A 23,267-nucleotide genomic window follows, 5' to 3' on the forward strand; every position below is an offset into this window, starting at 1 on the left:
CACGTCACTCTGCTGCTTGGCATTCTGGTCTAGCCTATGGATGCTTCTCAGAACAACCTTCTTAAGTGCACAAAATAAAATACATACGATTACAAAGGAAGCCAGTCATTGTAAAACATTTTTTAGAAAGTCAAGTTCAGTGATAGGAGGTAAAGAAGCTGCGCCCTCGGGGCAGATAGATGCCAACTCGTCCTGGTCTGGTCTGGCCTTCCTAATGGGAGGGGCAGCTCACTACCTGGCCAGGCTGATGCTATGGCCTGAGCGGGAATGCCTTCTCCCAAGTCCCCTCTGCTGAGGAAACCACAGGGCCAGACTCACAGGCCCATCCCCCCCCCGGGGTTCTTCCCTTTAAGGCAGCAGCCGGCTGCCGCCTTCTGCAGGAAGCCTTCTGCCCTCTCCACGTAGCTATTTTGTATATCTTTGTATTCACTCACTTCATATTTATGCTGTCTGTAATTTTGTCTAATGTATACGTTCTTCAGTTGTCTCAGCCCCGCGTGCCTGGCTCTCTGTGACCCCGTGTACGGTTTGCTTGACAAAGATACTGCAGCTGTTTGCCATTTCCCTCTCCTGTGCATTTTACAAGGTCATGCAGCTCCTAGTGTCTTGAGACAGGATTGAAATTCAGGTTTTCCTGACTCCAGACCCTGTGCTCTATGCTGTGTGTGTGTGAGTGATATGTATATGTGTCCCTGCTGGCCCCTCCCTTGCAAGGGCAGCTCCCTGTGGACGGGTCCCTCTTTATGCTCGGTCTCTGTATCCCTGGCACACAGTAGGTGCTTAATAAATACTCCTTGGTGGTTTGAATGGGGAGAAGTGAGAGGAGGGTTAAGTACACTCCTTGATGTCTCCTAGCTCTGGGTGTGTCCTCCTCGATTCCTCAGCCTGGACAGACTCTGCCAGCCACTTTTCCCCACACCTCATCCCCGGGCCTAAATTTTCTCCTCTAGACTAGATGGGCCCTCCCAGCTCTGACCACTGTCATGGCCCCAAGTGGGTCAACAAACCAGTCCTGGGGCCAGTGGCTGCAGCACTCAGGGCCCCGGGGCCTGCCGAATGCGGGGGGGGGGGGGGGGGGGGGGTGGCTGCAGGGGCCGGAGGAGGGGCCGAACTTCCCCAGAAGGAAGCCGAGTTGGCTGGGCGGTCTCGCCCAGTTCTCCTCCCCTCCCCAGAACCCGCCCCGCCCTCAGGCTGTCCGGGTAGCCAGGCAGAAATTGGGTCCTCCCTCTCGCGGCTGCAGATCGCACCCAGGAGCCCAGGAGCTGGAGCAGGGGCTGGAGCCGGTGCGGGGCGCAGCGTGCTGGGTAAGTGGGGCCGGGGCGAGATCGAGATGCGCATCTCACGTACCCTGCCCGCAGCCCACCATCCTCAGGCTGGCGCCCCCAGCCCCCCCTCCCTCCTAGCCTCCTCCCCAGCCCCACCGCCGGACCCAGGGGTGAGTGAGAGAATGCCGAGACCTGGGTCCAGTTCCAGGTTCAGCGCCTCGATGCATGCCCCTAGTGGTCTTTCCCCCTACATCAGCCTCAGTTTCCTCGTTTGAAAATGGGAAGAATAGTCACAGGGCTTTGGAGGCGCTGGAGCTCCAGAGGACATGAGCTGGTGTTAAGGGAGCTGGGGTGGGGGGGGGCGAGGAGCCCGGGGGACCGTGGCCCCTGCCAGGAAGGCGGGTGCCCCTTCCTGCCCTGGGAGACCGCCCAGGTGCTCCTTGGCGGGGATGACAGATCTTGGCAGCTCCAAGGGACCTTCGAGGCAGTCCAGTCCAAACAACCTCGTTTTGCAGAACTTTGTGCCTTTGAGAGGAAATGGGACTTTAAGGTTCTCAGTGGTGCCTCAGGCCTAGAACCCAGGGCTAGGGCTCCTGGCTCCCAGTCCTGGCTCTCTCTATGCATTGCACCACACTGCCCTCCCCACCCCCCCATTAAGTTCTGAGTTCTTCCTCGCCACCTTCTTTGGCCCCTTCCCATAGCCCCCCACCCCACTAGGGTCACCTGAGCCCAGAGGAAGATCCCAGAGCCATCTCTCAGAATCTCTTGCCGTCTGTCCTAGGACTCAGGCAGACACAAGAGGGGTGAGTCACAGGCTGACCTCCTGCTGCTGGAGGTCAGCCACTGCCTCAAGACTTTTTCCCAGGCAGCCTTCCCAGCCAAGGCAAGTGTTCTTACTCTGTTACTCTCCAGCCCTCCCCCACTGGGAGAGAACAGCCCCACTGGGCTGGGGGTCAGGGGGCCTGAGTCCTTTCTCCACCCCCACCCCCCACTGTGGTCCCCTTGGGCTAGTCCCCTCTCTGGGCTTCTGTCCCCTACAGTGGGTTAGGTCTAGAACGCACTGTGTGCTCTGCACCATGCAAAGAAAGATAAGGAATGCCCATGCTCCAGCTTGGACAGAAGGGGGAACAGTGCGCCCCACATCGGGCAGCCTTTGGGGATGAGGGGGGAGTGTGGCTGAGCAGTTTTTCCCTTTTATTCTGTGTTGTAGAGGATGGCTCTCTGGAGGCAAAGATAGAGGAGGGACATGTGGGAAAATGTAGGTGATGTCAGAGCAAAAACTAGCAGAAAAAATGTATTTCAAACCTGACCAGAGGGCTTGCCCTCAGGGAGCGCACTGGCTAGTCCGCTGATGTTGAGTTAAATTTAGGACTACAGACCTCTTTCTGTTCATCCCTAGAGAGCTGAGAAAGAGACACAGAAAAAGGGAGTGGGGGGGCAGGGGAGCATAGGGCAGTTCTCTGTGGCCGGAGGGGGCAGGCCAGAAGGCAGGGGTCCTCCCAGGACCGAGCCTGAAGACTGGAAAGAGCCCTGGGGAATTCTGGGGGCTTTGAGCACCGCCTGGCTGCGGGCCAGTTTGGAGGGTGAGCCAATAGGAAATCGGAGCTAACAAGGGGTCTTAGCATGTAGAATGTCAGAACTGGCGTGGGGGAACTTTAGAACGTAGAACACAGAAGGTCAGAGCTGCCTTCTGGACAGCCTAGACTGTGGAAGCTTGCATTATTCAGACTGAGAACCTTCTCTAGACTGTAAGGTCTAGAGGCATCTCTGTGCCCCACGAGGCCTAGTTCCAAGCGCAGCTAATTACACTGCAAGAAGGCCTTGAAGAACTGAAAGTGAAAGAGGGGGAGACCAGGAGCCTCGGAGAACAGCTCCAGAGGCAGGCCCGCGGGGAGGCCTGGGCTGCCGCTCTGGTGGGGGAGGGGCTGCTTGTGGCTGCACCTCGGGGCCCTCCCGGGTGGGCACTCAGCCCCAGGGGTTCGGGGCCTGCACTGGGCGGAAATGCAACAAGAGGATGCTTTGAGGGGACCAAGCTGGCTTCTTCATTCCTCCTCCACTTCCTCTTTCCCCGGCCCTGTATGAACTTGTCAGTGTGGCTTTGACTCACACATTCACCATCTGGGGGGTTTCCACTTCCAGTCCTTTTCCTCCCTCTTGTGGCCAGGGTGATGCTGTTTCTCCCATCCCCCTTTGGGGGCCATCCATTTCCCTGTCCAGAGATGGGGATGCTAGGGGACCCCTCCCCCAGGGGAAGTGATGAACCAAGTCACATGAAGAGCCCCTACTTCTGTTTTCCCTGTACTAGAAAGACTTTGAAGGGCCAGCCTTCTGCCAGCTGCAGCCTGCTAAAGTGTAAGCTCCCTGCAAGCAGGATATCAACTTTGTTCATCTTTGGAGCCAGTACATAACAGGGGCCAGGGAAGGTGTGAATGAATGAATGAGTCTCAGGGCCCAGTGGGATCGGTGGAGCCTTTAGGGGAGCCCCCAGATCTCTCCCCTCACCTTCCGTGGCACCCCCTTCTCCTCTTCTGAGAGTCATGCCTACAGTAGCTCCAAGATGCCCCAATTCACCTTGGTCTGCATTTCTGGGGAGGAGGGGGAGGCCTGAAGTTTCCTGAGTCCACGTGAGTCCATCAGACTAGATGGTTGTCGCCTTGGAAGGCACAGCGAACTTGCCGTGTTTTTGGGAGGGAGCAAGAGCATGGCAGCCAGCTCATGTCCCAGCTTCCCCAGGCTCAGCCCTTATGCCTAAGCCCATGGGAAACAGTAGTGCTTCTTCCAGAGGCATGGAGGGCCGCTGGGAAAACAAACCTCTGAGTGTGTTTGCTGTTTACTCTTCAAAGGAGACCAGGGTCCGGGGACTTGTGGGGCTGGTGAGGGAGGGAGGAAGGGAGAAAGGAAAGGGAGCTTCCCTCCTGTGCTATCCCTTCTGAATACCCCCCCCCCTGCTCCTTCCAGCTCTGCCAGTCCCCCGAGCCTCAGCCAAGACGGTGGTCTGGTTGGACTTTGGACTCAGAGGAATCCTTCCCCAGCCCCAGGTAGCCTTTATTTAAGAAAAGGCTTGATGGCAAAAAATTCCCATGCATTCAGGAAAACTTTCCAGCAAGATTGTTGCGCATCTTTTATCCCAATCATATCTCCACGCTTCTGATGAGTGGTGAGCCCAGGCAGAAGGCATGTTTGGTTATTTCATGCATTGCACCATCTCCTGGCCCCTTCACAAAACATCTCCACCCTCATCCCCCACATCGAGACCCAGGCCCGGGGGTGGGAGGAGGGGAGGGTACTCACTTGGTTTAGAACATAGAATATAGAACATTAGAACTGTAACAGACCTTAAAACAGAGAACGTAGGATGTCAGAGCTAGAGGAGACCTTAGAACAGAGAACATCAGAGCTGGGACAGACCTTAGAACAGAGAATGTAGGATGTCAGAGCTGGGGGAGACCTTGGAGCATGGGAAGTCAGACAAGGAAAGCAAGCTCAGTCCTTAGAACCTCAGTTCTAGCCCATAAGGCAGCTCCTCCTCTTGACAGGCACTGTTCTAGATGCTGGGATTACAGAGACAAAGCTCAAAGACTTCACAGATTTATTATGTGGAACAACAGATACCAAGTCGCAGGGTGCCGGATGGGGGAAGCAGGCAGGACGGGCTTCCTGTAGGAAGGGGCACCCAAGCTGTGCTTGGAAGAATGCTTCGAGATTCTGACAGCTGAGGCCAGACAAGAGCATCTTCTAGGCAGGCGGCACAGCTTGGGCAAAGGCTTGGAGTGGGAGAACGAATGTCCTGTCAAATAAGAGCGGTAGCCAGTTTGTAACACAGAGTGCTCGCTGTGTGGCAGAGAGAGACTGAAGGCAGGGAGACCAGTGAAGAGGCTGCTACACAGCACAGTCCAGAAGGACGGCAGAGAGGGAGACAGGAAGGATGTGCTGGACCGAGGAACGGGAGTCAGCAAGCTAATGACTGTGGGTGGTGGTGCCATGGCGGGTGATTCAGAGGGGGTGAAGGAGACAGTACCCAGTACAGGAGGGGCAGTGCCTAGGGCAGGGGGGGTCTTTTTTCAGGGTCCCTTGAGTTAGCCCTGTCCTCCTGAACCCTGCTCTAGACTAGGATGGGAGAGGATTCTGGAGGCAGACACGGAGGGAGGCCAAGGTCTTGGGTAGGAGCCAGGGAGCTGGTTTGAGGGAAGGAGGGGCTGCACCCCACCACCCCAATTCCTCAGACTCTGCCTTCTGGTTCCTGGTCCTCTCCAGAACAGACCCTGGCTCTTCCTTTCCTGCTCTTGGCTTCTCTTGTCTCTAAAGAAGCTGTCCTGCCTCACCTCTAGCCGAGGCACTTTGGTGGCGAGGGGGGCAGCCAGTGGATACAGCTTCATTGGATACACACTCCTCTGGGCTGAGGGGGAGCACCTGAAGGCAGGAGAGGGGTAGTGGTCGTTAATACTCCCTCCTTCCCCATCCCCTCTCCTGCTGGACCCTGCTCTGTCCCCCAGAGAACTCAGCATGGCTCAACTGTGTGTGATGGGGGGACGGGGCAGCCGTGTGGGAGCGTGTTCCTTGCCTGGCCCTCTCTATGTGGGCACATGTGTCCCACGCTGCTGAGGAGGCCCGCAGCTGGGCCTCCAGGAGGGCTGGTCAGCTCACATCTTCCCCACCTCAGACTGAGAGCTTCTTCAATTCCATTCTCTCTGCCTTTATGCAGAGTGGTTCCCATGATAAAAATGTGCTTCCCCCTCCCCTCTGCCTCTTATAGGATCTTAGCTCTAGAGCCAAAAGACCGACGGTCCAGCCTCCTCCTTGTGCGTTTACTGGACCCCAGTCCAGAGAGATTGCCCAAAATCACACAGCTAGTAAGTGGCACAGTCTGCATTTGAGCCCGGGTCCTCTGATCCCAAAGCCAATACACTGTACCACCTGAGGCCCTTCCCACCCCCCAGCTAGTGGGACCCTCTGCCCCAATGCTTCTTTTTATATGTATTGTATGTGTCTCCCGAGAGAGAGAGAGAGAGAGAGAGAGAGAGAGAGAGAGAGAGAGAGAGAGCTTATATGTTTTATATGTGTGTGTACATACATACATGTGTATGCATATATACACACACATCAGGAGGGTGTAAAATGAGATCATGTTTGTGAGGCACTTTACGGCCAGTGAATGCTAGGCATAGACATGCCAGTTATTATCGCTCTTGTTAATTATTTACTTCTCTCTGGGCTGGCTGCTTCCTGTCGGTGACATGGCAGTTCCTTGAGGGTGGGGACTGCTAGGGTCTTGCCCATGAGTCCCTAGAGCTCAGCACAGGGCCTGCCCTGGAGTGGGGTCACAGTAGAGGCTGACTGAATTGTCTGAAGCCCAGGATCACAGCTGCTCCTCCCCTGGTCCCTCCCCCCAGCCCTGACCTGGGCACCTGGCGTCGGTCACCAGCTCCCCCACAAACTGCCTGGTGCTCACCACCTTCTGACTCGTCCTCTTTGGGAGACAGGCCCAGCCAGTGGGGCAGTGAGCAAGCAAAAGATGGTTTCTGCTTCAAAATGTTGCGTCAGCTGACAAAGAAGCAGACCGGCCCTTCACTGGCACCCCCTTCCTCTCTGCCAGGTGGGGCCATGGGGTGGTTTGGGTGAGGTCCCTGAGTCAGTGGCCAAGGTCACGCACCCAGCCTCAGCCACGGTGTGGAGAGCAGCCACATGGCCCCCGCTGTCCATGCCCTGGTCAGTCTCCATCTGGGCTCTTGTGCCAGTTCTGGACTCCACACACTGAGAAGCTGGGAGTGTCTGTCCCGAGGAGGGAGCATGATTACAGTAATGAGGGCCCTGGAGACCAGGGAGTAGAGGAACAGGGTGCCCTGATGCCCTGTGTGTCCAGCGTGGAGGAAAGGATGCGTAGGCCTAGGATCGGAGGCAGAACGGAGCCCACAGGCCACCCCCCTGCCTCTACCTCTTCAAGTCTGCAAATCAATGGCCTGAGAAGGGCCGGCTGGGGGAGGACCCCAGAGATTCCCCTGACGCTGGGCGGGGAGGGGGAGTTCTTGTTGATTTCCAGGCCCCTCGGGTCCTTCCCGACACAGAGGTTCCTGAGAATTTCATGAAGCAGTATAGGATGGAGCCCTGGCTGACGGGCCCAGCGTCCCCATTGCCCTCTGGAGTTGGAGGACCTGGGGTCAGATCCCACCTCTGACCTTCACAACCTGTATGACCTTGGTCAGTCGCTTTTGGGCCTCAGTTTCTGTAGCATGCCCATCCTGGCCCAGATGGCCTCTGTGACCCCTCCAGTTCTAGAGCCAGGATCCCATGGGCTCCCTGTGGCCCTGCCACGCAGGGGAGCCTCCTCGGAGGCCAGAGATTTGACTTGAGCCTGGACTGAGGAAAGAATGCAGAGATAAGAGGCCTCCATCCTTCAGGCTCCGTCAGAAGGCTGGGGGGGCGCCAGGTCCCACTAACTCCCAACTTCTCTGTGCCCGCAGAACCATGGGCTCTATGTTCAGGAGTGAGGAGGTGGCCTTGGCCCAGCTGTTCTTGCCCACAGCCGCTGCCTACACCTGTGTGAGCGACCTGGGAGAGCGTGGCCTGGTGGAGTTCCGCGACGTGAGTGGGGCTGCAGGGAGGAGGTGCGCCCTGGAGATGGGACGCAGAAGGGAGCCAACCTCGCAAAGTTACCGGGGTCCAGGGGAGTCATTGGTGGGCGTACTTGCCTCTTCAGGCAGCTTGGCACCTCTGGCTGTAAAGATCTGGGGCCAAATGGGCTCCATCTGGGCCAGGAGGGAAATGACTCCCCTGGGGTCTCATGGGGACCACCGAACAGAACTCAGGACTCACACTCATCAACGGGGTGGCCTTGGTCAAGTCCCTCCCCATCTCTGAGCCTCAGTTTCCCCCTCTGCAAAGGCTCGGGGCTGGCTCCCTCCAAGGCCCTTTCCAGCGCCAGCATGCTTTGCTTCTGTGACGGGACGTTCATTTCCTTTTACTTTTCCCCCTTTTTTGGTAACAAGTGAGCGTGGTCAGGCCAAACAAATCCCCACACTGGCCAGGTCCAGAAGCACCCCTTACGCTCCGTGCTGAGTCCGGGCCTGCTCTGTTGGGAGGCGGGTGGCATGCCTCACCTTTGCTTTGTTTTGTTTTTAAAGCACAGTTCTAGTAACAGCTAGCATGTATTCACACATACACACACATATCTGTATAACTAGCGTTTCTATAAATTATGATCCCCATTTACAGCAGAAAGAACTAAGGCCCACAGAGTGAAATGACTTAGACTAGGTCATACAGTCACTCTGGGTCAGAGACAGGTCTAGAACCTAGGCCCCCAGGCTTCAAGGGAGTCGTGCCTCCCCCCACCCCCTTTGCTCCTTCTCTGCTGAATTTTGGCTGAGCTCACTGAGGGTTGGGGGTGGGGGGATGGGCTGAAAGGGAGCCAGCAGCACCAGCACTGGCCAGCATTGCTGACCCCGAGCTTCAGGGGTCATTACGGTGCTGCGGGAGCCAGGGGACCTGGGTTCAACTCCTGCCACCAGTGCATTGGAGGTTATCAGGGCTCAGTTTCTTCATTTGTAAAATAAGGAGCTCAGACGGATGCCTTAGAACTTCTTAGCCGATAGACCGCCGGCTGCATGAAGGCCTGCGGGGTTTCAAGACGCTGACCCTGCGTTTCTGGCTACAGCTAAATGCCTCGGTGAGCACCTTTCAGCGGCGCTATGTTGGGGAGGTGCGGCGCTGCGAGGACCTGGAGAAGACGTTCTGTAAGTGTGAGAGTGGACGCGGGGGCTGGGGCTGAGCCAGGTGGCGCTAACGGCAAAGGGGGAAGAAAGGAGGAAGGCAGTGCGGAGTATCCCGGCTCCTCCTGGGAGCTGAGGCTCAAGCCAAAGGAGGCCCCAAAGCCCTCCCGGGGACATCGTGATCCCCTAGAATCCCTGTTCCCTTTTTGATGGGCAGTTGGGGCGGGGGCGGGGAGAAGAAGGGATTGGAGAAAAGAAGGCAGGCATTTGGGCCGCCCGCGCCCGCGTCTGCGGCATCAGTCTGCTGGCAGCCTATATCACACGTCGTCCGCGGCACTTGGAAAGGCCCCTTTGAGGCCTGATCTCAGGATCCAGTTTAGTGAGGGGGGCGTTGTGCTGGCTCATGCAGGCAGGGCTTGGTGGGTGGGAGACAGGGGAAGGGTCCGTGAGAGCAAGAGCGTGAGCAGCTGGAGGCGGTGGGGAGGCACGGTAGGAAGGCCAGTCGGGCGCGTGCTGGGGCAGCACAGGGCTTGGGCTGCAGAGGCTCCTCTGCCCTGCGGAAGGACACTTCTGTAAGGGCTTTCTCCAGGCTCTGTATCTCCAGAGCCCGATCTAGGACCTGGCACACAGTGGGTGCTTCTGGGAGCTGGCACACAGTGGGTGCTTGTGGAGTAGAAGGGTTGGCCCTGGAGCCTCTGGGAACTTCACGAGGGGGCCCAGGGAAGCGAACTGGGGCCCTCCCCCGGAAGGGCAGTAAGGCTCAGGGCTAGGATAAGCTGGCCAGAGCTATTGTGTCCCCAGCCTTCCTGCAGGAGGAGGTGAGAAGAGCCGGCCTGACCCTCCCGGAGCCCCAGGGGAACCCAGAGGCCCCGCCCCCTAAGGACCTGCTGCGCATCCAGGAGGGGACCCAGCAGGTGGCACAGGAGCTTCAGGAAGTCCGGGGTAACCACCAGGCCATGCGCACGCGGATGCACCTGCTCCAGCAGCACATTGCAGTCCTACGACAGGGGCCCTACACCCGCGACCAGCATGTTAGTGCTCTCCCTCCCTCCTGGGGCTCCCTGGTGGGAAGCAATGGGGGGGAGGCATTGGAGTGGGGCTCCCAGGGCTGGGTGCGGTGGGGGCGCCCACATCTGCAGGCAGGACCCCTGCATCTAGTGTCCTTGGGGTCCCATAGCTTCCAGATGCACCACCCAAACGGCCTCTGGAAGAGACTCCTTTACTGGACCCCCAGGCTGGGCCACGAGCAGATCTCAGGATTAGGTACTTGAGACGGTGGGTGTGGACCTGAAGGGAACCTGGGATATAGGAGCTGGAAAGACCCTTAGAACACAGCTGGGAGGGACGTAGAACAGGGAGCGTCAGAACTGGGAGGGACCTTTAGAACAGGGAATGTCAGAGCTGGAAGGACCCTTAGAACAGAGCTGGGAGGGACCTTTAGAACAGGGAGCGTCAGAGCTGGGAGGGACCTTTAGAACAGGGAATGTCAGAGCTGGGAGGGACCTTTAGAACAGGGAATGTCAGAGCTGGGAGGGACCTTTAGAACAGGGAATGTCAGAGCTGGAAGGACCCTTAGAACAGAGCTGGGAGGGACCTAGAACAGGGAGCGTCAGAGCTGGGAGGGACCTATAGAACAGGGAACGTCAGAGCTGGGAGGAACCTTTAGAACAGGGAATGTCAGAGCTGGAAGGACCCTTAGAACAGAGCTGGGAGGGACCTTTAGAACAGGGAATGTCAGAGCTGGAAGGACCCTTAGAACAGAGCTGGGAGGGACCTAGAACAGGGAGCGTCAGAGCTGGGAGGGACCTTTAGAACAGGGAACGTCAGAGCTGCGAGGGACCTTTAGAACAGGGAATGTCAGAGCTGGGAGGGACCTTTAGAACAGAGCTGGGAGGGACCTAGAACAGGGAGCATCAGAGCTGGGAGGGACCTTTAGAACAGGGAATGTCAGAGCTGGGAGGGACCTTTAGAACAGAGCTGGGAGGGATCTAGAACAGGGAGTGTCAGAGCTGGGAGGGACCTTTAGAACAGGGAACGTCAGAGCTGGGAGGGACCCCCCCCCCCATAGCAGAGGAAACTGAAAAGCAAGGAGCCAATGCCCATGGCCCCTGGCATGTCAGTGGCAGGGCTCTCGCCTGCTGTCTTATCTCTTCTGCCCATTGACCACCTCTGTAGTGTTCCACGTAAGAGGACAGGAGCTTCTGGAAGCCTTCCCATGCCCAGCCGGGTCCCATGAGGGTTCCCGCTGTGGGCCATGGCATTGTGGTGGGGGCCATAAATCTGTGCCTCTGCCTGGCTAGCTGTCCCTCGGGGTGAGCAGGGGGCCCTGGCCCTCTCTCGCTCTCATGGGGTCGTCTGTTAGCTTTGTGGCAGGGGCCATCCTGCCCTGGCGAGCCGGGGCCCTCGAGCGTCTGTTGTGGCGGGCGTGTCGCGGCTACCTTATCGCCAGCTTCGTGGACATGGAGGAACCGCTTGAGGACCCCTTGACGGTAAGGGGTTGCCTCCCCTTTCTGCTGCCCTGGCACAGGCCCCCAGGGAGGCCAGACCAAGTCAGGAAGACTCCTTTGCCCTTGTCGGCCTCCCGCTTTGTGCACTAAGGACGGCGAATAAGGGGCAGTGCCATCTGAGCCCCACGGCTGGGCAGGGGCGAGGAGGAAGGGCCAGCTCTGAAGGTCACTCCGGGTGGCGACGTCTTCTCCTGCAGGGAGAGAGCCTGCCCTGGGTGATCTTCCTCATCTCTTACTGGGGAGAGCAGATTGGACAGAAAATCCGCAAGATCACAGACTGGTGAGTGAGCCCCTCCCCCAGCTCTGCTCTTCGCTCTTCCTGCCCTCATTCCCCAGAGGCCCCCCTGCCCCAGCCCCAATCCCCATCACCCACCCCCGCCCCACCGTCCCTTCAGTTTCCACTGCAGCGTGTTCCCGTTTCCGGAGCGTGAGGAGGAGCGTCTGGCCAGCTTACAGCACCTGCAGCAGCAGAGACAGGACCTGAGCTTGGTGAGCCCCAGCTGAAGGGCAAGCCCCGGCCTGTGTCCGAACAGGGCTTGCCTCTGCGGCGTCCTTGACCCTGCCCGGACAGCCTCTGCCCGAAGCCCGCCAGGGAGGGGCATCTGGTTCCACTGGGAGACGTTGTCAGGCCTCCATCTGCCTTCAAGTAATAGCATCAACCCCCTTTCCCCGCCTTACTGCTCCTGGTCCCGCCCGCTCCCTCTTCTATGAATCAACCAACCATCATTTATGAAGCACCTACTGTGTGCCAGGCCCTGGGGATCGAGAGACAGAAACGAAACCGTTCCTGCCCTCAAGGAGCTTACGTTCTCCCGGGGGAGGTTACAGGAATGGGATTTGGGGCTGAAAGAAGGGCCTCAGAGAGCATCTAGTCCAGGCTCCTCCTTTTACAGAGAAGGAAATTGAAGCCTGGAGAACGCAGTGACTTGGTGCCTCTGGGAGGGAGAAGCTGCCCCAGACTCACCGGGACCGTCTCTTGGCTCGGCCCCCTTCCCAGGTGCTCCAGGAGACAGAGCAGTTCCTGGGGCAGGTGCTCCACCGCGTCCAAGGCCTCCTGCCCCTGTGGCAAGTGCAGATCCGCAAGATGAAGGCCGTCTACCTGATGCTCAGCCAGTGCAGCCTCAGCGTCACCGACAAGTGCCTCATCGCTGAGGTCTGGTGCCCCACACGAGACCTCGTAACCTTGCAGCAGACCTTGAACGAGAGTTCGGTGAGTCCTCGGCCTGGGCGGGGCAGGCTCCGGGAGCTGGGAGACCAAGGCTCCCCCAAGGCCCGGTCCTCCCACCAACTTCAACAGGTCACGTAACACTGTTGGGCCTCTGCTCCTTTATCCTCCCAGTGGCTAGCATAGACCCTCCTCTGTTCTGCCCACAGCAGCCCGTGCTGTGAAGATTAGATAAAGGTGCCTGTATAGAAAGCCTCTGAAAAAGAGAACAGTTCTTTCTTGAGGGCATTAAGGTTGACAGAGCGCTTACAACCATCCAGTATGGGGAGGAGTGCAGGGATTATTATCCCATTTTACAGAGAAGGAAACTGAGACTCAGAGAAGGGGGAAGTAAGCTTCAAGAGACCGTGAGGCTACTCAAAGCCTCCCCTCCACCACAGTGCTTACAATACTAGAACTGTATGGCTCTTAACACGGCACTCCTCTGCTCAAGAGTCTTCCTTGGCTCCTTATTGTTAACTGTAATAATACTGTTTATTACTATAAAGTAATAACAAATACTATACACTTAATACTAATAATGGCAATTATATGTTAATTTAAGGTTTGAAAAGAACTTTATAGATATTATCTCATTCAAACCTGTGGGTATTGGAAATTGAGGCTCAGAGAATTTCAGTGACTTGTCCATAGTCACACAAGCTAACGAGTGTCTGAGGCAGAATTTGAACCTAGGTCTTCCCGACTTCAGACCCAGCATTCTATCTGTGGTACCTCACTGCCAACCATGGAAAGTCCAAGCCCTTTTGCCTGATGTTCAAGGCCCCTTATTTCCTGGTGCTACTGTGCCTTACATGATTTTCTCGTGCTCCTATGCTTCAGCCAAACTGGCATCCTCACTATCCTTCAAACACGTCTCACCCTGTCCTGCCTTTGAGCTTTGCACGTGTGTCATTCACACACAAACGGCCCGTACCTTCGTACCTTCTTTCTTTAGGACCTGGCTTCTCCCTCCCTTCCCGCGTAGCCTTCCCCAGCCTGCCCAGACCCGGGGATCTGAGTCTCCTCGCTCTTAGCTCCATAGCCCTTCTCTTACTCCCTCACCGTTCCTCGCAGACGGCATTTCCTTGCGGGGTGTGGTGGCAGCTCTTTTTGGCCATAAGGGATCTGGGGTTGTGAGTTGACCACATCAGTCCGATCCCACAAATCCGTCTCTTACAAAAATTTCACCCTCTCCCTCAGTCTCCACTGGGGAACTAGTTGTGGTGGAAATGCATCTTTATGAAGACAGATGTGCAGAACTGCACTTTTTATCCCCTTGAAAAGGAAGGAAGGCACTCCCTTCCGGAGCTCCCGGGGATCCAGCTGCAGGTCCTCCATGGGCTCTCCCACCCCCGAACGGCCCCTCTGCTCTAATGGGGTTCTTCAGCAACGCCTCTAGTTCCTTGGAATTGGATAGTAAAGCTGGCCCATCTGCCCTTCCCCCCAGGAAGGAAGTCGCTCTCTGGGAGGTGGTACCCGGGGAGTGTGCAGGAATGGCTAAGCCCAAGGCTTTCTCACCGGGACGCGGGCTCACCCATCTCCACTCCTGCTTCTGTTCTCCTGCCTGGCGGCCCTAGTTTTGTCACGGTTCAACGCAGTCTCCAGTGAAAACTGGGTCAGAGATTATTCTTTCTAGACTCTCTAGACTCGTGGTCTCGGATCTCCATTAACCTCTTCTTCTGGGTAATTAAACAGATCTGTTAAAAGCTCCTCTGCCTTCAGGGCATGGTTTTTAAAGATCAAAAGTTCCCTTTTGCCAACATTTGTTTAATGTTGTTCAATCCTTTTCAGTCTTGTCCTTACTCGGGATCACATTTGGGGTTTTCTTGGCAAACTGGAGTGGTTTGTCATTTCCTATTTACAGATGAGGAAACTGAGGCAAACAGGGTGATGTGACTTGCCCCAGGGTCACACAACTAGGAAGCGTCTGAGGCTGGATTTGAACTCGGTTCTTCCTGACTCCAGGCCCAGCACTGTGGTGCCAGCTTGGATTTTTTGTTAGTGTATGCTTTGTATTGTGTATGGGTTATACCCCCCAACAGAATGTAAGCTCCTTGAGGGCAAGGTCATTTTTATGTTCAAATCTATGGTGCCCAGCCCAGTGCCCACATCTCATCAAATTCTGTCGCCATGTTCTCTCTCCTGTCCTGCCAGCTCCGAAGTGGGGCAGGTGTGGGAGCCGTAGTGCACCAAATCCCCTCCAGAGACGCACCCCCAACACTTGTCCGTACCAACCGCTTTACTGCCAGCTTCCAAGGCATCGTGGACGCGTATGGCGTGGGGCGTTACCAGGAAGTAAACCCAGGTGAGCGCTCGCAGGTCAGGAATCTGTCAGGGTCAGGCCAGGAAGGCCACTGATGGGGGCGCAGGGCCAGTTTGGGGGAGGGCAGATTTTCCTTCCGGTCCAGATGCTGCCCAGCTTGCCCCGAGGCAGGATAGCGTAGGAATGGTGTGATGGTCGTGGTCGGGAACACCTGGGCTCGACATTTATTATCTTTGTGACCCTGGGTGGGCACTTCCTTTCCTCTCTCAGCCTGTTTCTTTATCTGTAAAAGGAGGGGTTGGACTCTGCGACCTCTGAAGATGCTCCTTTCTCTGGATCTGTGATCCTAGCACCCTTCACCTCCCTTTGCTCTCACTCATTGGGTTTAGATTTGGGTTTGCCAAGGTAGGATGGGATAGAATCCTAGGGCCTTGGACTCAGAGAGGATCAAGTTTCCCTGCTGAGGAATCTCCTCTAGCCTCTGTGACAAGTGGTCCTCTAGCTGCGGATGGGGAAGCCACCCTGGGACAAATCAGTCCAGCCTGGCCCATGCTGGACATTCAGATGGGCATCCCTGCCCTGAGCTGCCAAAACCTGCATCCCTCCCATAGTGCCTTTCCCTCACTTAAAAATGAATGGAAACAGGAGGTCGTGACCAGACATCAAAAAGGAAGGTCATGACCACCATGTCACTGGCAGCCAGCTCTGCCCAGGGGGGCCAGGAGGAGCAAGGCTAAGCCTGACTCCATAGCGCAGCCCTGCAGGCAGCTGTGGCCACCCCGAGCCTGCTCTTCTTCAGCCCAACATCCTGGTTCCCGTGGATGGCTCTTACGACGTCCTCTCCAGCCCCTTCCTCATCCTGGCTGTCCTCCCCGGGGCCCTCCCTAGCTGCAAAGTGCCCTTCCTCATTGGTGGTGCCCAGGACTGACCACTGTTCTCTAGGTGGGGCTTGAGCAGGACTTTTTGTCCCAGGATCTAATTAGCTCATAGAGCTGCCGGGTTACCCTGGTCACTTACATGGAGCCTGCAACCCACCAACTCCCAGATGGCTTTTGCATAAACAGCTGTTCCACCAGGCCTCCCTGCCCCTGCATGGATTGGTTTTTTAGACCAAAGTGCCCCACTGTCTTTTTCTCTCTCTGTCTCTTTCTCTCTCTACTCCACCTCCCCTATCTCTCTCTCTGTCTCTTTCTCCATCTCTTTCTATCTCTCTTTTGAAAAGGGAAACAATATGAGCTTCCTATACACTTGACAAAGTTTCAAGGGTAAAGATTAGTGGGGTTCACACTCATTCCCCAAATTCACAGATAAGGGACACCCTTTGGGGCTGAAGTGTGGGACAAGGAACAGGGCATGTTGTTTGCCACAACGGGGAATGTGTTTGTGGGGCTCGTCCTCTTCAGGTGACTGGACCTAGTTGTGAGCACCAGAGCCAGGGGTGGCTGTCAGGCCGACCTTCTGGCTGCGATGGGCAGGACAGCCACAGCCCTGGAGGGCAGAGATATGTACTGAGAAACGGGGGTGCCCTGGGAATATGCTGGGTGCTGCCTCTCCACTCGGCAGAGCATTGGATTTGGGGGTGGGACCTGAGCTTTGCCTCCGAGCCTCAGTCTCCCCATCTGTCAAGGGCTGGAGTTGAGCTAGGCCATTTCCCTTCCTTCTGTGGGTCTGTGAGGGAGGGGCCCGGCCTTGGGCTGATGTGTGCTGGGGTCCTCTTCTTCCCACAGCCCCCTACACCATCATCACATTTCCCTTCCTCTTTGCCATCATGTTTGGGGATGTGGGGCACGGGCTCCTCATGTTTCTCTTTGCCCTGGCCATGGTGCTTGGAGAGCGTCGGCCCAGCATGAAGGCCTCGCAGAATGAGGTGAGGGGCATGGGGCGGGGGAGGCCTGGGGGGTTCGGGGGTGGCGTCTGAGCTTGCAGGGAAAAGGCCTGCTCTGGGAATTGGAAGCTTAGCTCTGTCACTTCCTAGCTTGGGCCTTGGCTTCCTATCTATAAAACCAGGGGCCAGACTACACGGCCTTGGATCCCTCCCGGCCAGATCTGTGACACTGCCATCCTGCTAACGCCCCCTCCAGCTCTAAATCCTGGAGGCCTGGGGAGGAGTGGGTGGGGGAGGATGGACAGAGGCAGGACGGCTGGGGACGGTCTCCCTGGACACTAGGCCTCCACTCCCCACCCCTCCCCAGATCTGGAGGACTTTCTTCGGAGGCCGCTACCTGCTTCTGCTCATGGGGGCCTTCTCCGTCTACACTGGCTTCATCTACAACGAATGCTTCAGTCGAGCCACCACCATCTTCCCCTCGGGCTGGAGTGTCAGGGCCATGGCGAGCCAGTCCAACTGGAGGTGAAGCTCTCCCCTGGCCCGCCAGCTCCCATCCTCCCCACTTGCCTCCTGATGTCTCCTGACAATCTTGGGTCTTACAGCTCAGCGTTTCTGGCTGACCACCCGATCCTCAGCCTGGATCCCAACGTCACTGATGTCTTCCAGGGACCCTACCCCTTTGGTATCGATCCGGTGAGTTCTAGACTGTCAGAGCTGGACAGGCCTTTAGAACATAAGACTGGTGGAAGCAGGAGGGACCTCGGAATGGGGAATTTCAGAGCTAGGAAGGACATTAGAGCTTAGAACGTGGGGCTGGGGAGGCTTAAAGCATGGAATATCAGTGTCAAGCTTCGAGGGGCCTTACCACCTCATTTTTAAGATGGAGAAACTGGGACGAGAGATGGGAAGGAAGCACCATATAAAACCCTGCAGGAGTTGAGGAGGGACCCTCACTTCCAGCTAGGATGGTCAGGGCAGGCTTCACAGTTGCTTGCAGTTAAGCTAGCTTCAAAGGATGGGAATGGCCATTGTTTGGGGAGCCCATGCTTGTGGGAGCAAGGCTGGGGGTGGGGCTGTGGGGTGCTACAGTCCTGTTGACAGAAGGAGCTCAAGAGGGGTCTATACTAGTTCGGTCTTGACCAAAGTGGACCTCGACAATGTCCCTGACAAAGGAACGTCCAGCCTGTGCTGAGGAGTGGCTCCTGACCCACCCCCCTAAAGCCCCTCCAGGATCAAGAGCCTTCCTGGAGGGGCAGTTAGGTGGCGCAGTGGATAGAGCACCAGCCCTGAATTCAGGAGGACCTGAGTTCAAATCCTGCCTCAGACACTATACACTTAACTAGCTGTGTGACCCTGGGCAAGTCACTTAACCCCATTGCCTAGCCCTCCCCCCCCCAAAAAAAAGAGCCTTCCAGGAGAGAAGGCTGGGACAGGAAGCCAGGCCCAGATTGAGGGGCAGTGGGGGGCCACTGACATTTGTGAGTGGTGGGGTCTGACCTGTTCCTCCAGAAGCCGACTGTGGCAGCCTGTGTAGTAGGAGGGACTCGAAGAGGGAGATGCCCCGAGGCCATTACAGTCGGCTCTGGGGTGGGGGTGCGGATGACAGAGGATCTGTGCCATCGGAGGAGCTGCTGAAGGCAATTGAGGTGTTTAGTTGGAGAAGAGAAGATTCAGGGGGACCAGCACTGATTAAAGCCCCACTGTATGCCAACCCTGTGCTGGCCACTGGGGAAATACAGTCCCTGCTCTCAGGGAGGTCATAGTCTAGGAAATAATTAAACACGGCATTACATGGAAACAGGAGTTCTTTAAGAGGTGGAGCTAGGGAGGGAGGGAAGGCATGCCAGGCAGTGAGAACAGCCTGGGCAAAGGCTCCGAGGTGGGGAGTTCCATTCGGATGCCAAACCCTCCTCAGATTTGCCCCTCTTTCAGGACTAATCATGTCACGCCGTGTTGATAATTACCTCCCAGGCCGTGACCTCCATGAGAGCAGGGACTGTAGTTCCCCAGTGGCCAGAACAGGGTTGGCATACAGTAGGGGCTTAATCAGTGCTTGTTGAAGGAAGGTGTCAGGGAAGCAGAGAGCTGATCTTACTGGGAGGGGTGTGGGCTGCAGCATCAGACACTGCAGAAAATAGAAGCGAGGTGAGGGAGGAGGCCCAGGCAGAGGCCGAGGTGTCCTAGGAGCTCACCCCCCCCCCCCCCCCCCCCCCCCCACCCTCCCTCCTCCAGGACCTGGAGCCTCTGACTGTCCCTTCCTATCCTGATTAGATCTGGAGTTTGGCTATCAACCACCTGAGCTTTCTCAACTCCTTCAAGATGAAGATGTCGGTGATTCTGGGCATCCTGCACATGACCTTTGGGGTCATCCTGGGTGTTTTCAACCACCTGTGAGGGCTGGGGGGGCAACCTGGGGGCTGGGGGGGAAGGGGGCAGCCTGGGGGCTGGGGGGAGGGGGAGCAGCCTGGGGGCTGGGGAGGAGGGGAGCAGCCTGGGGGCTGGGGGGAGGGGAGCAGCCTGGGGGCTGGGGGGAGGGGGGAGCAGCCTGGGGGCTGGGGGGGAGGGGGGGAGCAGCCTGGGGGCTGGGGGGAGGGGGAGCAGCCTGGGGGCTGGGGGGAGGGGGGAGCAGCCTGGGGGCTGGGGGGGAGGGGGGAGCAGCCTGGGGGCTGGGGGAGAGGGGAGCAGCCTGGGGGCTGGGGGGGAGGGGGGCAGCCTGGGGGCTGGGGGGAGGGGGAGCAGGCTGGGGGGGAGGGGGGAGCAGCCTGGGGCTGGGGAGAGGGGAGCAGGCTGGGGGCTGGGGGGGAGGGGGGGAGCAGCCTGGGGGCTGGGGGGGAGGGGGGCAGCCTGGGGGCTGGGGGGGAGGGGGGGAGCAGCCTGGGGGCTGGGGGGAGGGGGGAGCAGCCTGGGGGCTGGGGGGAGGGGAGCAGCCTGGGGGCTGGGGGGGAGCAGCCTGGGGGCTGGGGGGAGGGGGGGAGCAGCCTGGGGGCTGGGGCAGGGCAGGGGCAGGAGTCCGGGCCGGCCCCTGCAGCGGCCTCTTGCCTCCCGCCGCCCCGCAGACACTTCCGGCAGCCCCACCGGCTCTTGCTCGAGTTTCTGCCCGAGATGCTGTTCCTGCTGGGCCTCTTCGGCTATCTGGTGTTCATGATCGCCTACAAGTGGCTGTGCTTCTCGGCCGCCAGCTCGCCCTGGGCACCCAGCATCCTCATCCACTTCATCAACATGTTCCTCTTCTCCCGGAGTCCCACCAACGAGCCCCTGTACCCTCACCAGGTGAGCTCGGAGGGAGACCCCCCATCCCCCCGGCTGCTCTGCCGGGCCTTGGGCCGGTGCTGGGGCTGCAGAGACGGCGGCGGAACAAGCCCCGCCCGCAGGGAGCTTCTGCTCTACAGCGGTGGTGGTGGAGAGAGCCGAGCAACGCTCTGGCAGCAGAAAGCAATGGGGCTTTGGGGCTTCCTCCAGCTCTGATTCCTGTGATCCCACCACCAGTTTTACTGGAGCAAGAATCACAGATCATGGAGGGTTGTCAGGGACCTCCGAGGCAGCCCGTAGGGGCATCCAGCCTCTGCCCACCCTGCCCGGGCAGCCCCTTCCACTCGGGGGAGGTCCGCCTGACAGCGGCTTCGAGGGGCCTCTTTACGCTCTCCGCCCCCCCCCCCCCCCCCGTCGTTCCCCGGGTGCTGCCTCCTCCCCAAGCCTTTCAAGGAGGTTACGGCCGCTGAACATGGTGCCCTGCCCCCCTTCTCCCACCTTTTGTCTTGCATCATCTTCATTTCCAAATCGCCTCCTTCCCTCCTCCACCCAGTGAGAAATCTCCAGTAACAAGATAAAAAGTCAGTAAAACCCCCTGGTCCATCCAGCAAAGGGCCAGCGTGTCCATATTTACACAGACAGGTACGCATGCATGTGGTGTTCCACACCATAGACTCCTTTCTCAGAATTGGTGTTAAGAAAAAACTGCCGAAGAATTAGGACAATGCACTACCTCGGGAGAGCCCCCCCCCCCAGCTGGACAGCCCCTTCCCTGGGGATCTGGGTCAGAGCCAGAGAAGGGTGGCTCCCCCCCCCAGGGGTGTCCCTGGGGCGTCATCAGGTGGGGTGGGGCAGTCCCCTTCCTTAACAGATCTGTAAGTATCAGAAAACCTAATTCCTACAAGAGACAGGGCTGAAGCTCACCTTCCATAAAGATGCTGTATTCTCTGGGCTGGGGAGGACAGCCCGCTCACTCCCAGGGCCTGGCAGACAGATCCCCTAGGGTCAGGCAGGGAGTCAGGGAGGAAGACCATGGCTGAAGTGACCTCGCCCGTGACTTTGGAAGGGCGTCAGTATGGCTGGGGGCCTGACTCGAGTGCATTGTGACCACCTTGCTCTCGTCCGCAGGAGCCCGTGCAGATGTTTCTGGTGATCCTGGCTTTGGCCTCTGTGCCCGTCCTTCTCCTGGGGACACCCCTCTATCTGTGCTCCCAGCACCGTCGGAGGAGACGGCCTGGCCGCCAACTGCAGGTATGGATCTGGGAGCGGGCACTGTAGTGGGGGAGAGATGGACAGAAGGCGTGGGCATGGGGATCCGGCCCTGCTGCCCACCTGACGCAGCCTCATCCGTCTCTCTGAGACCAGGGCTCACCCGACAAGAGCCGCCTTCTCGGGGCGACGGAGGATGAAGCCTCACTGAACGGACGTGGGGCCAAGGAAGATGAGGAGAAAGCGGGCCATGAAGAGGAGGAGCCCAAGGTGAGTCCAGCCTCAGCCACCCTTCCCCACACCCTCGGGATCCCCAGTCTAACGGGTAGGAGCTGTGTGAACCCCTCTCTCTGAACCTCCACACCCTCCTTTGTAAAAAGGGGCAGATAACACCCACAGGGAAGAAAAGCCATGGTGCCCCAGCCTAGCACCTTCTGGGAATGGGCCCTGTTATCATTCCAGCCAGCCTTCGATTTCTGGAGTTCACGGAGGGCGGCTCAGAGCCAGGGAGATCGGGGGTTTGACCCCCATCTCAGACATTTCATTGCTGTGTGACCCTTGGCAAGTCACGGCATTTTTCTGAACCTCAGTTTCCCCATATGTAAAAGCACTCACAGGCTTGGCAAACCCGGATTGATACCGAAATGGAAGCGCGGGTAATTTTCCCTGTCCCTCCTCCTTCCTGCTCCTTGAGCCATTCTCTCCCCTTATAGTTTGAATTCTCAGACGTCTTCATGCATCAGGCCATTCACACCATTGAGTACTGTCTGGGCTGCATCTCCAACACGGCCTCCTACCTCCGTCTCTGGGCTCTGAGCCTGGCCCACGCCCGTGAGTGCAGGGGCTGGGTCACACTTCCTATGGGAGGGGCTCAGGCATCCCCTCCCCCCAGTGTCTAGGAATCCAGCCGCTGCCCCCAAGGTCCCCTGGCCCCTGGCTCTGCCCCAGGCTGGCTGGCTGGCTCCCAAGAGGAGACACCCTCCCTCGCCTAGGGGAGTTTCCAGGCTTTTCAGGTTGGTGGGAGATAAGGCTTGTGCTGGGAGGCTGGGAGGTGAGACTCCCAGTCCTTGGCCAGGGCTGATCCCCTGGGCTGGGCTGGGCTGGCCAGAGGGGGCTCTGTGGGGGATTTTGGAGATCCCCTGGGCCAACCTCCCTCATCTTATAAGTGGGAAAACCCAAGCCCAGAGAACCGAAGACTGGAGGAGTGAGTTAGGACAGGGATGGGTGGATGAATGAATGACTGAGGACATGGGATGGTGAATGGCTGGTATGTGGGTGGGCCTCAGTTTCCTCATCTGCAGAATGGGCAGGATGTTTGCTCTGGGGGGCTGAGCACACGAATGCCCATTGTGCCCTGTGCCCCCCGCAGAGCTCTCCGAGGTGTTGTGGGGTATGGTGATGCGTGTGGGCCTGCACATGGGCCGGGAGATAGGCGTGGCCAGTGTGGTGCTAGTGCCTGTCTTCGCCGCTTTTGCCGTGCTCACTGTGGCCATCCTGTTGGTGATGGAGGGGCTGTCCGCCTTCCTGCATGCCCTGCGTCTGCACTGGTGAGTGGGGGGAGAGGGGTTGCCGACGGGGGGCAGCCTGGCTGGCGGGCTCCCCGCCTCCCCACTGATGGCCCCCTTGACCCACAGGGTGGAGTTCCAGAACAAGTTTTACGCAGGCACTGGCTACAAGCTGAGCCCATTTACCTTCGAGGTGGAGGACAGCACCCTGTAGAGCTTCGCCCGATGCCCGCCTCTGAGTGTTACTGGACAGCAATAAAAGGGAACTGAAGGAGGCCCGGCCCAGCTTGTCTTGTTCAGTTGGTTGGGGGTGTGGGCCAGGAGGGGCCGCAGACCTGTCTTGGGGTGTTTGGGTGTTGAAGCCCCACCTGCCATTCCCCGGCTGTGTGACCTCTGACAAGAGGCAGCCTGTCTGAGTAATCTTTGCACCCCTCCCTGTAGGCCTGGGGTGCAAGATGCTGTCCTAAACATTGATTAGGCCCCTACTGTGTGCTAAACGCTAGAGCTAGGAGCCCTGTTCTCAAGGAG

General features: G+C 58.0%; 1 protein-coding gene across 2 annotated transcripts; it reads left to right on the plus strand.

Annotated features, from left to right (window-relative positions):
- Positions 1–1,188: 1,188 nt before the first annotated feature.
- Positions 1,189–23,014, plus strand: TCIRG1 (T cell immune regulator 1, ATPase H+ transporting V0 subunit a3). Of its 2 annotated transcripts, XM_020968218.2 has the most exons (21): positions 1,189–1,304; positions 6,019–6,115; positions 7,724–7,844; positions 8,917–8,995; positions 9,773–10,002; positions 10,149–10,234; positions 11,334–11,460; positions 11,676–11,758; positions 11,874–11,967; positions 12,476–12,688; positions 14,840–14,990; positions 16,676–16,815; positions 17,141–17,298; positions 17,379–17,469; positions 19,048–19,166; positions 19,833–20,046; positions 21,154–21,276; positions 21,391–21,504; positions 21,948–22,065; positions 22,604–22,781; positions 22,869–23,014. In XM_020968218.2, the coding sequence occupies exons 3-21, from the start codon at positions 7,728–7,730 to the stop codon at positions 22,951–22,953; spliced, it is 2,520 nt and encodes an 839-aa protein (XP_020823877.1). In that variant the 5' UTR covers positions 1,189–1,304; positions 6,019–6,115; positions 7,724–7,727; the 3' UTR covers positions 22,954–23,014. The 2 variants fall into 2 exon arrangements, with proteins under 2 accessions (XP_020823877.1, XP_020823876.1); XM_020968217.2 differs by lacking the exon at positions 6,019–6,115.
- The last annotated feature ends 253 nt before the right edge of the window (positions 23,015–23,267 follow it).

The sequence above is a fragment of the Phascolarctos cinereus genome, unplaced genomic scaffold, assembly GCF_003287225.1.
Source record: "Phascolarctos cinereus isolate Bilbo 61053 unplaced genomic scaffold, phaCin_HiC Scaffold_9;HRSCAF=440, whole genome shotgun sequence".
NCBI lineage: Eukaryota > Metazoa > Chordata > Mammalia > Diprotodontia > Phascolarctidae > Phascolarctos > Phascolarctos cinereus.